Here is a 14,321-nt window from a genome sequence, read left to right on the forward strand (position 1 = left end):
TCAACTTAAACGTAATCATTCGTCATTAAGGTCAGATCCTCGCTAGATTTTTGTTAAGTCGATTACCATTGCCAAGTAAACATAAAACATCAGTAACCCTGTTTATGCCGGGCGGAAAAACTGAGTTCCTTGTCCCGTAGTTAAAATTAGTCCCGTAGTAAAAAATAAAAATAAACTTTACAGAGTGTGTATTGTAGCGCCAGAGAGCTCTGTCGTCTCTGACGTCACACGTACACGTCACTAGAATCTTCCAGAAGACTCCGCCTTGAGCGCATAACTGCACGTCTCGGGAATTCAATTCAGCAATCGGGAATTCAACTTCTGTAATCAACGTCACTATGCCGAATTCCTACCTTGGTTCATCGTTATGTAGAATTGCAGTCGTGTTGCGTTGTGTGATCATATGTAAAACTCGCAATCTCACACTAGTACCTTCTTAAAGAAGTTAAGCTCATGATAAAATCAATCAGTCGTTTGTTAAGTTCTTGCAATATGTAAAATCAGTTCTTGCTATAAAATCAATCAGTCGTTTGCTATGTGAAATTTAGTCTTTTGTAGAGTTCTACAACATGTAAAAATCAGAGTGTGTTAAGTTTTTGCTATGTGAAAATCAATAGTTTGTTGAGTTTTTGTTCAATGTGAAAAGTCGGTTCTTTCAATATGGAAATCAGTTGAATGCAATATCAAAAGTCAGAACTTAAAACCAGTATCGAGAAATCAGTCTTGGTAAGCAATATATCAGTTTCGTTGTTGCTACCGTTTTCTATTTTTGGTACTGCCAGGATGACGTTTGGATCAGTTCATTGTTAATGTAGCAGCGACGACATTTCGTATCCAGTTGTTGGTGGTGGAGCTTTAATATTCCGGTGTTTTCCTTTACTTTCTGTGTTGCTGGATCGAAGATTAAAAACTATAAACAATTACGTTGTGAGCAAGCATTGATCTTCTGAGTTGAGTTAGGAAACAATACAGCAGCGTAATCGACCTCGTGTCCTATCATTCCTTGCCGACTTTGCCCAGGAATGTTGCCATCCCACTGATGGCTGTGTATGGGTGGATATGCTGAAAGCAGCGTCCGCTACATATTTCTGGTGACCCCGACGTGATGTTTTGCTAACTGTGAGTTGTAACGACGCGATCTTACTGTGAATTAATTACTTGACTTAACTGTGAATTGACTGAATGTGAACTGATCGCTGGATGCACTGGATTATTCTGGATTATATCACGGATTATAACAAGCCTGCCTTTCATCGGACGCTCCTTCAACGACGACGCCGTGGGACTCAAGTTAAGTAACATTAATTCATGATGTTTGAATACTCTTTTTACATTATCGTAGTAGCCGTAAGCTTTTTAATCTCCCTCGCCGTTGTCGTCCTTGGTCGTTGTCCCACTCGTGGCTCGCGATCGGGGCGTCTTGACAGCAGCGATGACAATGTGTTTCGCCCCCGTCTGGACTGTGGTGCCTGTAGGTATCTTAGGCTTTGTTAAACGTTCACTGTTTAGTTCCCCGTCCTGGGCATGACGTAAAACTGCATCCATCCAGCCGTCCTGGGTACGACGTAAAACTGCATCCCTCCATCCCATCTTTCATCAGTTAGGTGCCGTTCTTGCATAAAGTTATCGTATTAATTACAGCAGTCTTCGTCCTGGGCATGACGTAAAACTGCATCCATTCATCCATCCATTCCACCTTTCCTTAGTTAGCTTAGTCATCGTTTTTGCATACAGTCTTCAAAGGAATTACAGTAGCTCTCCACCACTTCTTAGTCCTGGGTAAGACTTGAAACTGCATACATTACCTCAGTTAATCACTCCCTCGTTTAGCAGTTCCCCGCTCTGTAGTTGTCTTTAGGAGCTTTAGGAGTTGTGTCTTAAGGAGCTGCGCTTCCCTCACATAGGCGTGCGACGCAGCACACTTCCCGTATATAGTACTTGTTATAATCCTTGTCAGTTCACCGTTGTTTTGTTCACGTAGCGCCTCGTTGCTCACCCTTGTAGTCACTGTCGTTAGGAACTTGCTTGTTAAGGTGGTATCATAGATATAAGTCGACATGCTGCTTGCGACTAGCTTGCCCGTCGCTTTCTGCCCTATTGGCCTTGTCCTGCCACTGCTATCGTTGCTTAGTTATCATAGATGTAAGCCGACATGTTGCTTGCGGCTAGCTTGCCCGTCGCTTTCTGCTCTATAGGCATTGTCCTGCTTTTGTTGCCCAGCTGTCATAGATATAAGCCGACATGTTGCTTGCGACTAGCTTGCCCGTCGCTTTCTGCCTCATTGGCCTTGTTTCGTCACAGCTACTCGCATTCATCTGTCCACTGCTTCCTGCCCTGTTGGACCGGTTCTCCGCGCAGTCGCTTCGCATAGCTATCATGCTTTCAGTGTATTTATCGTTTGGTCCCTGTACCTGCAGCACTGCATACACACATTAAATGCTTCCGCAGTGCTCACCTGCTGTAACCGTTGTGTTTAGATTGTACCCTTGTTGTAGTTGTAATTGTAACCTTGTTGTAGTTGTAACCTTGTTGTAGTTGTAACCTTGTTGTAATTGTAACCTTGTAGAATTGCAGTCGTGTTGCGTTGTGTGATCATATGTAAAACTCGCAATCTCACACTAGTACCTTCTTAAAGAAGTTAAGCTCATGATAAAATCAATCAGTCGTTTGTTAAGTTCTTGCAATATGTAAAATCAGTTCTTGCTATAAAATCAATCAGTCGTTTGCTATGTGAAATTTAGTCTTTTGTAGAGTTCTACAACATGTAAAAATCAGAGTGTGTTAAGTTTTTGCTATGTGAAAATCAATAGTTTGTTGAGTTTTTGTTCAATGTGAAAAGTCGGTTCTTTCAATATGGAAATCAGTTGAATGCAATATCAAAAGTCAGAACTTAAAACCAGTATCGAGAAATCAGTCTTGGTAAGCAATATATCAGTTTCGTTGTTGCTACCGTTTTCTATTTTTGGTACTGCCAGGATGACGTTTGGATCAGTTCATTGTTAATGTAGCAGCGACGACATTTCGTATCCAGTTGTTGGTGGTGGAGCTTTAATATTCCGGTGTTTTCCTTTACTTTCTGTGTTGCTGGATCGAAGATTAAAAACTATAAACAATTACGTTGTGAGCAAGCATTGATCTTCTGAGTTGAGTTAGGAAACAATACAGCAGCGTAATCGACCTCGTGTCCTATCATTCCTTGCCGACTTTGCCCAGGAATGTTGCCATCCCACTGATGGCTGTGTATGGGTGGATATGCTGAAAGCAGCGTCCGCTACATGTATCAAGAACAGACTTGAAAACTCTTTCTTGAAGTACAAAAAATATAGAAATAAATTAAATCATCTTATTGAAATAGCTAAACAAAAACACTACCAAGACCGTGTAAAAACAAACAAAAATAATCCAGCAAAACTATGGAAGACTATAAACACAATATTACAAACGAAACAGAAAGATAATATTTCAAATCATTTATTAGAAAACGAACAGAAACAGATTATCACTGATAACAATGAAATAGCACACATGTTTAACAAGTTCTTTAGCACTGTTGGACCTATCATGGCATCCAAAATCAATCCCCCAAACATGTCACCACCTGAGCAAATGAAAAGTCCTCTTCATTCCTTCTATTTAAAGGAAACAAATCCAAATGAGGTCCAACAATACATCAGCGAATTAAATCCAAAAAAATCTGTGAGAAAAGATGATATTCCAATAAGATTTCTCAAGTTTGCAAGCTGCATAATTTCCCCCATATTAAGCCAAATGACAAACAAGTGCATAAATTAAGGGATTTTTCCACACTGCCTGAAAGTTGCTCAAGTAGTACCTATTCATAAAAAAGGTTCAAAGACTGATTGTAGCAATTATCGTCCCATCTCACTTCTCCCTCCTATATCAAAAGTTGTTGAAAAAATTATTTCATCACGTATCAATGAATATGTAGAAAAATACAACTTAGGCTACGGTACTATCAGAGTGTCAATATGGTTTCCGAAATGGCCTCTCTACATCTCTTGCTGTTTCTGATGTCTGTAGTAATATATTATCCAATAAGGTAAGGGACTTCATACATGTAGTGTATTCTTGGATTTATCAAAAGCCTTCGATACCGTGGATCATGCTCTATTGTTAAAAAAAATTGAAAACTGTTATGGTATCAGAGGGGTTCCTCTATGTTTCTTAAGAAGTTATCTAAATAACCGTTCACAATATACATGCATAAACAATACTATATCTAACCCTGAGCATATATTATGCGGAGTCCCACAAGGCTCAATACTTGGACCTTTACTATTTTTACTGTACGTAAACGATATGCCATTGGCTTCTTCTTTTCAAACCACCCTCTTTGCAGATGATACCTTGTAATCCATGTCAGCAAATACACTAAATGATCTCCAAAGTAATGTTAACAAAGAACTTCTGCAAGTTGATAATTGGCTTCGATACAACAAGCTTTCTTTGAATTATTGTAAAACTATGTATATGCTAATCAAGAAAGGAGGGAATAATATAAATGAAAACTTTGCAATATCTATCAATGGAACCCAAATCAATCGCACAGACAATGTAAAATACTTAGGTGTTATAGTTGATGACAAAATGAAATGGACACATCACATAGAAAAACTGACAAAACAATTGCGAAAATCTATTGGTCTTATGTATAAGATTAAGCATTATGTAGATGAAAAAACACTGATGATGTTATACTATGCTCTTATATATACTCATCTCCAATATGGCATCACAAGCTGGGGCACAGCTGACTCTTCCAATCTTAAAATTCTAAACACCTTGCAAAACAATGCACTGAGATGTATAGCCAACTGTGACTACTATACAAAACTTTCCCCCAAATATAAAGAGTTTGATATACTCAAGATAGAGGATGTTCATCGACTAGAACTAGGAAAATTTATGTTTAAAATTCACCATAATATATTACCAAATCATTTTAAAAACATGTTCACAAAATCAAAAGACATTCACAAGTATTTAACCAGAAGTGCTAAGAAAGAGTCTATATATATTCAGCAAATAAATTCCAATTCTGGGAAAAAATGCATTAAATATGCTGGAGCAACCTTGTGGAATAATATCCCAAAGCAAATTACAATGTTGTCGTTTTCTTTTTTCAAAAAGGAATATAAAAAACAACTCATTTCTAATTACTGAAGCTGAATTTTGGCATTATTTACCTTGTTGGCATTGATAAACTGATTTAGGTTACTAGTTACTGACCCATTTAAGTGTCATTCTGTGATTATATTGTTGCTTTAGGCTACTGTTGTTGATAACTTTTTTGTTTTCCTTTTTTGTTGTTGTAGTTTTTCTTTGTGTTTGTTTGTTTTTTCTGTACTATTAATCCAATTATATATTGTATCCAGTAAAACATACCATGTGGGGGCACCTTGACTTAGATAACCGCATGGTTTTTTCGGTGCCTCCATGGTGTAGTTTCCATATAAAAAAAGCTATTTGTTGTATCTCCTGATGTGTACATTGAAAATGAATGTGGAGCTATGCCGAAATAAACTTGATTGATTGATAGTAAAGTCCCGGGTAGAAACATATTGATTTTAACTGTATTGTTGCGTCATACTGTTCCGGACGAAAGATGTCACAGCCAACGTTATGAAAGGCAGTCTATAGTAGTATCGTGAGTGAGGGAGAGAGAGAGAAACCTTTTATTTTGTTTGTTGCGACAATAGTACGGTACAATTATACACAATACGAATAAAATAGTACCATAGCTATCTAAATACCACAACAGACAGGAAGCAGCGAAAGACTATATCAGTCATCGAGTCAGCTGCTTCCCAGTTCTTAATGTGACAAATGTCAAGCATCGGCAAATTACGTTGAAACAAGATAGGCTGATGTTCAGTAATATTAATGAAAGAAAAGAAATCATGTGCTGCTGCGATCCTCAAGTGAAGTCCTGAGGTTTTATTCAAATATAAACTTTATTCCGGGTGATTAAAAATAGGAAAAGTTTTTGAAATCAATAAACTTTTGTAGCAAGTGCGTTTAAACTTCAGTGCAACCAAGAAAAGTTCAAGCCAATAAATAGTACAAGGCTACGAGTAAAAACATTTTCAGTAACAGTATTACAATACAAAAATAATCACAGTTTAAAAAAAGTATAGGCCGATTGTTCTGTCATAAAAGAAATGGCTGAGTGACTCTCAGTGTGACCTGTTAGGCTGCATGAAACTAGCGCAATGTGACCGTATAATTTGACAAACAAATTGAATAAAATGTAAATGAGAAATAATTGAGTGTAACCGAATAACACAATAGGTCAATAATTTTTTCTTCAGATGAAATTTTACAAATCAAATCCAGGCGACGTATTATTACAAAGTTTGAGCCCAAAATAACAATTTATGACACTTTTTGTCACTTTTCCACTGACATAAAGCAACAAAATTTAAATTCAATTAAAAAAAAATCAAACACTTCGCACTGAAATAAAAGCAAGAAAAAAAACAATTTTTGTCGATTTAGGCTAAGTGCGATTGATCCAAACCTGTCTGGCAGCCTTTCTTAAAAACTGACTAGGCTTGATTGCTGGCCAACGTTCGATTTTTATGTCAAAAACTAAGTAATTTATCATTAAAAACTCTTGCACTGATTTGATTAAACTGATTTATACCGATACAACACACACTACTGCAGAAAAGTTAAAAAAAAACACTGAATTTAAAACAAAAAATTTTAGGACAAACTTTGAACCGATTTGACAATGGGCAGCAGGCCTCGAAATTCGATTTTGCTGACGGCGGACAAACGTGTCCGGTCTGAGCAGCTATCTCGGCGGACAAATTAAGTCTCACGGCGGACACACCAATTTTAGCGTCGATCGTCATGCTTGATCACTTTAGCCTATCCTGATAATTTCAGCGAAGTCACTCTGAAAGGTTATCATCAGCACAACGACGTTTGCTTGAAGAGCCAAAGCACCGTGTAGCTGCTGATACGCCGCATAACTGATTAACTTCCACCGAACGAGGTCGTGTGGCTTCTTGCGTCACAATACTCTGGGCAAGAGTCGGAAAACTTCTACAATAACGCTACTATTTTCTGCTGTGCAAAGTTTCACTTGGATCTTTTCTTTAAGTTTATTTTTGCGCGTCATGTGAGCGAAAGTAAATTTTCCGTGGGCCTTTTCTTTCTTACTGTAATACCAATACTTCACAAATTTGGCTGCATCTTGCTGTAATAGCCTACTCGTATAAATCTAATTTTGTAACCAACCTGCTTTATCAATGTTACTCGAGATCAAAGCCAGACATTGTGACGTAAGACTTGAACTAAGTTGCGCGTGATTGGTGTAGAAGTACCGGTACTCCCATCGATTCTTAGCGAAGAATTCACCTTTGTTACGCTGATTCAATGTCATCAATCGTTGAAGCAACATAAAATTCGAAAGTTTTCCTGCTTTTATGGAAACTAAGGGATACAGTATTCACGTTTTCTAGATGCGCGGGAAATTATATTCTCGCAACAATTTTTCGTGCTATGCAGTGACGATTTGTATCGCTCCTGTGTTATTTTTCGGCGGACAAATATGACCGATCTAGATGGTACTTCCCGCGGACATCACATGCTGTGACGGCGAACATGTCCGCGGTGTCCGCCGTGAATTTCGAGGCCTGGGGCAGCAAACAAGATGTTACACTATAGAATGTAAAATAATTAATCCACATGGCTTACTAATCGTTGTTTGATAAATTTTCTACCGTACTGTACTTCAATTGCTTCACTGGATAATCATTTACTTTCCTCATCTCTATTCTTCCAAAGCTGAAGCTGGCGAGTCAATTGCTTGTTTGCTACATGCGGCAACCGCAGACTTGGATTCTTGATATGGGTTTCTTTGAATTGTTCTGTCTTTGCGAATTCTTTATCAATTTCGAAAATTTTCGGACTGAAATGACCACAATTAAATTTCTTTCTTAATTTGTCTAAAATTAGCTATTCTCCAGGCCTAAGTTTTTCTTTAATCCAATTTATATATTTAGACCTGGAGAGCAAAATCTTTGCTGCTTACTTTGTAAAAAGTGACGACCTAAATCTGTGCGATCATAGTTAATAAATATACCTAGTTCGCCAGCTTCCGTTGTTTTAAACTCGGCACGTACACCCTCTGTCGGTGGTTAATACGTTTTGCTGACTCAGCAAAACTACTAGATAACGCTAGAAAGAAGAAACTGTGTTACAGAAGTGCTAAACGTTCCTTTTAGGCCTTCACTGTGTAATTTTAATTAAAATATAATACTCCATGTGCACGTTTTCCTCAGAACATACCGTAGCTCAGAATGCTTGCTGCACCAAGTTGAGCCACATAGACAGAAAGCATGCAGAATAGCACTGGTATCATGACTAGGCCATCAAGTAGTTAAAAGATGATGTGAGTTTTCAAATTACTAAGGAAGTGATTAGTTTATAGTTTGAAGTAGTGGTCTTTAAAGTTCATAAGTTTAAAGGTGGTCTTTAAAGTTCAATGTACCAAGTATATACAACAGCTTAGTAACTGAAAGGTTTAATTACTAAATATTTGTGATGCAAAGAAATTTATTCTCACACAAGTCAGTTCAATCATATATATATTGCTAAAAATCGATTCCGATCAGCTAGAAGCTAGATCATCTTCAGTTAAGCTAAGCTGGAAGCAAACAGCACAAAATTCAAATGATGAAAGTGCAAAGAAATGAAAAAACGTTTTACTCTAGCTACATTAAAGAATTAATGGAAAAAACTAACAATCAAAGACGAAATAAAAGGAAAATTGCACGAAAGAGTATGGTATACAACTGTAAGGCCTACCATCATAAGCCTAACCAGAAACACATTGTTCAACAATACGAAAAATATTGATTAAAATGACAAATTGTATAAAGACTGGGCTTAAACCGATTATGACGAAAAGAATTAACTACCGTACATCAAATTACCTAGAACTGTATCTACAGAATTAATTACATCAAGCGATAACGAAGTGGTCACAAAAATTTTTTTATTGACTAAATTTACTGATTGACTAAAGTTGACTAAATATAGACTATTGAAAAAAATTGACTAAATTACTTACTGACTAAAATTACTGACCAAATTAACTAATGTTTAAACTAAGATAAATTCAAAATGCGGAACTGTAAAAACTAATTGTTACGTCATAAGTAAATGAATAGACTACAACTAAGCAGTCTCCAAAAAGTTGAAAAACGGAAGGGATGACAGGGTTTATTTAACAAAAGGTGTGATTATTTTTTGAATATTAATTTTTGCTTTGGTAATTGTTTGCCATTTGTTTTCATGTAGGTCGAGTAAATCAGTGGATGGTTGTTCTGTGAAGGTGACGTCGAAGCAATGTTCTAGCTTGGGTCTGGTTTGTAAAATGTCGTGGTGGATTTTGGAGTAGTGTTGTAATAGGGATGCCTTTGTGTTATGCTCAACCCTGTGTTATTGTTGTGTCTTGCCTGTCTTTGGTCTAAAAAAGAAAACTCTCTCCCGAAACTATATTCTCATAAAAATATTGCTGAAAGTTTTTTAGCCTAAATTTACCTACAAAATTTGCAGATAGAATGAAAGAGATTTTTTTAATGGAAGATAGAAGATGGAAAAAACGTCTTTTATTCCATACCCTGCTTGAAAAGCAGGAGATATTTTAAAAAATGTCACATAGTTGCAATTCAATAGCTGACATGGCCTTCTTTATGAAACAAGCACCTTACCATTTGACCACCCGAGGGAAGGGCGGCCTATTCTCGGGCCTGATTTAGGAGGGGGAAGGTGCCCCGGGCCCCCCAACTTTTGAAGGGCCCACTACATGGAAAAAATGTGTTTTTATGTTGTTATTTTTCCTTTCAATCTTTAAAGTTTTCTGCAAAATGCTGTACAGTGCTATATTAATGGTACCGTACTGTAGACGCAGAGGTGGTTTTTCGCGCCAAAGGCGCGAAAGATTTTTTTGCACGGGGGCCCCCCAATCTAAAAGTGCCACGGGCCCCCATTCAGCTAAATCCGGCCCTGCCTATTCTATGGGAGTACCCTGCAATCTGCAGGTGTGGTGTCAACTTGTATCAATTCATTAAAAGTGTTGTGCATTTCAGTTTCATTTAATTTTTTGATGGGCTCTAATTAATTAAAGTACCTACGATAGGTTGTATACTACAGTATAGTTAAATATTAAAAATGTTTACATTTTTTGGGAGATTTCTGGATTGGTTCCGATCATTATTTTGGAAAGAAGAAATGGAATTGACTCTTGTTGGCCTTCAGAATTCTGGAAAAACTACATTTGTCAATGTTATTGCGGTAATTATAACAAATTACTTTACAAACAACTTGTTATCTTAATTGAATTACAACTTCTTAATTTCATCAAAATTTATGTCATTGCAAAGCATGAAATAGAATTATATTATATATATTTTAGTTTTTACAACAGACAAAAAGCAGCAAACTATTAAGCAGTGATCAAACTTGTATCATACTGTACTATAATACGGTATTAATAAGAAAAAAACAAAGGTACTGTAGCTACAAAAAAACAAGGCAGTGGCTATTTGACCGGCTCCAGTCTTTGATTCTGAAACAGTATTTGACCGGTCATGACGTCACTGTATAGGCACTTTTTCTCTTTCAAAGCGAAACACGAGAAGAGAAGAAAAAAGTGCCGATATAAGTTCTAAATTCGACAGTTCTATTCAACTGGTTGGGTGGTGCATGCGATCCTTGGACTGGTGTTCAAGAGGGAATGAGTTCGATACTACCCAGAACCGTTATTTTTTGGCAGTGGCTAGTTGTCCGGCGCCGGTCTTTGAATCTGAAACACTATTTGACCGGTCATGACGTCACAAAATAGGCACTTTTTTTTCTCTTTCAAAGCAAAAGACGAGAAGAGTGCCTATATAAGTTCTAATTTAGATAATTATGTTCAACTGATTTGGTGGCACGTAGGATACGTCTCGGCTGGTGCTCCAGAGGGAATGAGTTCGATACTACCGGTACGCGGTTCTTTTTAATTTTTACCTAAATTTTGTCCCGAAGTGACTCAATCGTTAGGCTGCTGCATTTCTGTTGTCAATTTTTAATTTGAGTAGCCTACAGCCCAATTTTTTATGTCTTTTCAACTATGAGTAATAAAGTTAGAGTTTTTTAATTTTCTTGAATTTGAGAATTTCTCTGGGTAATTTTCCGTTCGTCATAAGAGGATGTGACCGTGTTTGCCGAACGACGCATTACATTTTTGCGACTTTGGCTCATAATTTTTCATTCAAGCACGTTTTAAACCTTTCAAGGTTTTGCCACCTTTTCCCGTTCGTTAACGTGTTGGTAGGTTTATATATCGATTTTTGTAGTTAGTATCTTTTTCGTCCCAGACGCGTTTATGACGAAAAATAAAATGATTGATTGATTGCATTACATTTTTGCGTCGTTCAGCAAACACGGTCACATCATCTTATGACGAACGGAAAATTATCCAGAGAAATTCTCAAATTCAAGAAATTAAAAAACTCCAACTTTATTAGCCTACTCATAATTTGAAAAGACATAAAAAATTGGGCTGTAGGCTTCTCAAATTAAAAATTGACCACAGAAATGCAGCAGCCTAACGATTGAGTCACTTCGGGTCAAAATTTAGTTAAAAATTTAAAAAAAATGCTTCCGCGTAGTATCGAACTTATTCCTTCTTGAACACCAGCTCGAAAAGTATCCTACGTGCCACCGAATCAGTTGAACATAAATGTTGAAATTAGAACTTATATAAGCACTCTTCTCGTCTTTTGCTTTACAAGCCTTAAAGCAGCCGGCGGCCATCGCGGCCATGGCCGCTAAGTAGTGGTTGAATGACCGCCGGTGCTACCTCCTCCGTCGGCCAAGTTTGGCCGCCGGTTTCTTCTAGCCAATTATTTAATTTCGCAATAGAATGATCGTGGATTAAATGACGAAAATATGTAGTATCAAAGAGTGACGCAGAATTAGGTCAGCGCATCATAGTCACTACTGTTGTACTGAATATATACAGCTGCGATCACCAGCGCTGTAATTCTTGTTTGCAATTCCCGATGTTTATTTTAACGAAGTGTTAATCCGAAGTGCTAATTTACATCGGCTGGCAATATTGTCGTTTTTATATCGATTCAATGTTGTCGGACATTGAATCGTTGTTAAAAAGGAGAACTAGGTTTGTTGACATCCGTGGGTAAAACACGTGTCTTCATAGTTGAGAACGCTGTGGGTTAGTGACTTCACACCCTCAATGGTGACATCATGACGGAATAAATGGTCAGGTTTTATGAAAGGCGGTATGCAGTTGAAACAATTTACTGAGCTGCGAGCAGTGAAAACAATTTAAGGTCGTTAGATGGTCCCGCAATACCGGATTACAATCCCGATAAAGCATTTAATGCGTGGTGCAACGATTCTATTGCAGGACGTCGCCCAGACTTCAACAACGCTAAGTAATCATTTTAAATGCAAGTTTAATGCTATTTACTTGTGCTATCGTTATTGTATTTTGGCCTCCAAGCACGCAGATTTGGCCGCCGAGAAGGAGCTCTCGGTAGGCCACGATGGCTGCCGGAAAAAAACACGAGTTTTAAGGCTTGCTTTAAAAGAGAAAAAGGCAAAAGTACCTATTTAGTGACGTCATGACTGGTCAAATAGTGTTTCAGATTCAAAGACCGACGCCGGTTAAATAGCCACTGCCTTATTTTTGTTTAACTAAATTTTGACCTGAAGTGACTCAATCGTTAGACACTTCGACCCTTGTATCGCTATCTTCTACCTTTTGATCACGATCTACTAACATTAGAGCTCGACCGATATCACTTTTTCAGGCTGATACCGATATTTATGAAATTTTTAGGCCGATATCGATATATATCGGCCGATATATATATATATCAACTACGAAAAGTTTGTTACCAACAAAGTTATTAAGCAACAAACCAGTCCAAGAAAGTTTATGCATTGGTTTCTGTCATAGGCGCCTAAGCCGTGGGGGCCAGGCCCCCACGCATGTTTCTGTGTGGGGGCAACTTTTTATGCTGCATTGATACATAAAACAATAGATGAACTAGCAATCGGCAGCAGGAAAACATTTTTAATTGCAAACCGCAACAGCTTCGCGATAAATAATCACTAGAGCGAGTAGCGATGCTACAATCCCACCCTAGACAAAAAAAATCTGTCATTTTTACATTGATTTAACGTCTGCAGACGTTGAATCAATGTAAAAATAACTGATTTTGTGCCTGAGACATAGCAAAAATCTACCATTTTGCGTCGATTCAATGTCATCAAATGTTGAATGCACCCAAAAACAACATAATTTGCTACGTTGACGCAGCGTGCGTTCAGCTTAATGCGCTTGCAAACAGACTCGCTTTCGAAAGTCGAGACCTAAGCAGAGAATTGTCGCGGCAGTGAATGGCTTGCTGTGAAAATGAACTTGAAGTCTCAGCCCGAGGTAACCACTAACCACGGCGAGCTATAAAAGAGGGCGCCATGCCACTAACCAACGTAACAATGGCTAGTACAAACCGCATTGCGCACATGCGACATAATCAACACAACAACGGACTCGCGCAAACTGCATGGCGCACACACGACCGTTACCATAGAAACCCGATCAAAGGCGGGGAATATGCGCATTTTTTGTTTCATCTGCAACACGAAAACGGGCGTTATTACAACAAATTGAAACTTGAAAGCAGGTCAGCGATAAGTTGCGATATTGTAGTGAAAGGGAGCAATGTCAAGTCGAAAACTTAATCAAACGTCTCTCCGTAACTATTTTTCAAGGGCTGTTTACGGATGTCAGAAACTTTTAAATTTATTCAAGGTGACGTGCTGTTGAATTGATGTAAACATGAATGATTTTACTTCCAACAAGTATATTTTGAAGCGTATGATCAAGTTAGTATTTTCATTCCATTTACAGTAGGCTACACCTTTTAGTAAACCTTTTCGTCTCTTGTTTCATGCTAATAAATCTAGTTCGTTGCTAAACTTTATGTTGTGCTTAGTTTAAAGAGTCGCAGTCCATCAACCGCTAGCCAACGCAGACGCATAGCATGTGTTTTAGTCGAGTTTTGTTTATAATAATTAACGGTAGGTCGAACGTAGCGAAAACTCCGAGTGTGGCAATAAAAGCAATCCTAGTGTGACGACATAATTACGTCATCCATCTGCGTGACATTTCGCTGAATTTACGTTGCTGCTGATGAAACACGCTTTCGCCCCCACGGCCAAAAAAATAGTTAGGCGCCAATGGTTTCTGTAATGGAAAAATCATT

The 14,321-nt window shown here is 37.8% G+C and overlaps 1 protein-coding gene across 1 annotated transcript in view; it reads left to right on the top strand.

Annotated features, from left to right (window-relative positions):
• The first annotated feature begins 9,362 nt into the window (after window positions 1–9,362).
• The window catches only part of LOC145766031 (ADP-ribosylation factor-like protein 8B), a 49,183-nt gene continuing 44,224 nt past the window's right edge, over window positions 9,363–14,321 (top strand). The window contains exon 1 of the mRNA XM_082577684.1: window positions 9,363–10,332. Within this exon, the coding sequence (XP_082433810.1) occupies window positions 10,210–10,332 (123 nt within the window). The 5' untranslated portion in view covers window positions 9,363–10,209. The remainder of the gene's footprint in view (window positions 10,333–14,321) is intronic.

The sequence above is a fragment of the Aplidium turbinatum genome, chromosome 3, assembly GCF_918807975.1.
Source record: "Aplidium turbinatum chromosome 3, kaAplTurb1.1, whole genome shotgun sequence".
In the NCBI taxonomy this organism is placed as follows: Eukaryota; Metazoa; Chordata; class Ascidiacea; order Aplousobranchia; family Polyclinidae; genus Aplidium; species Aplidium turbinatum.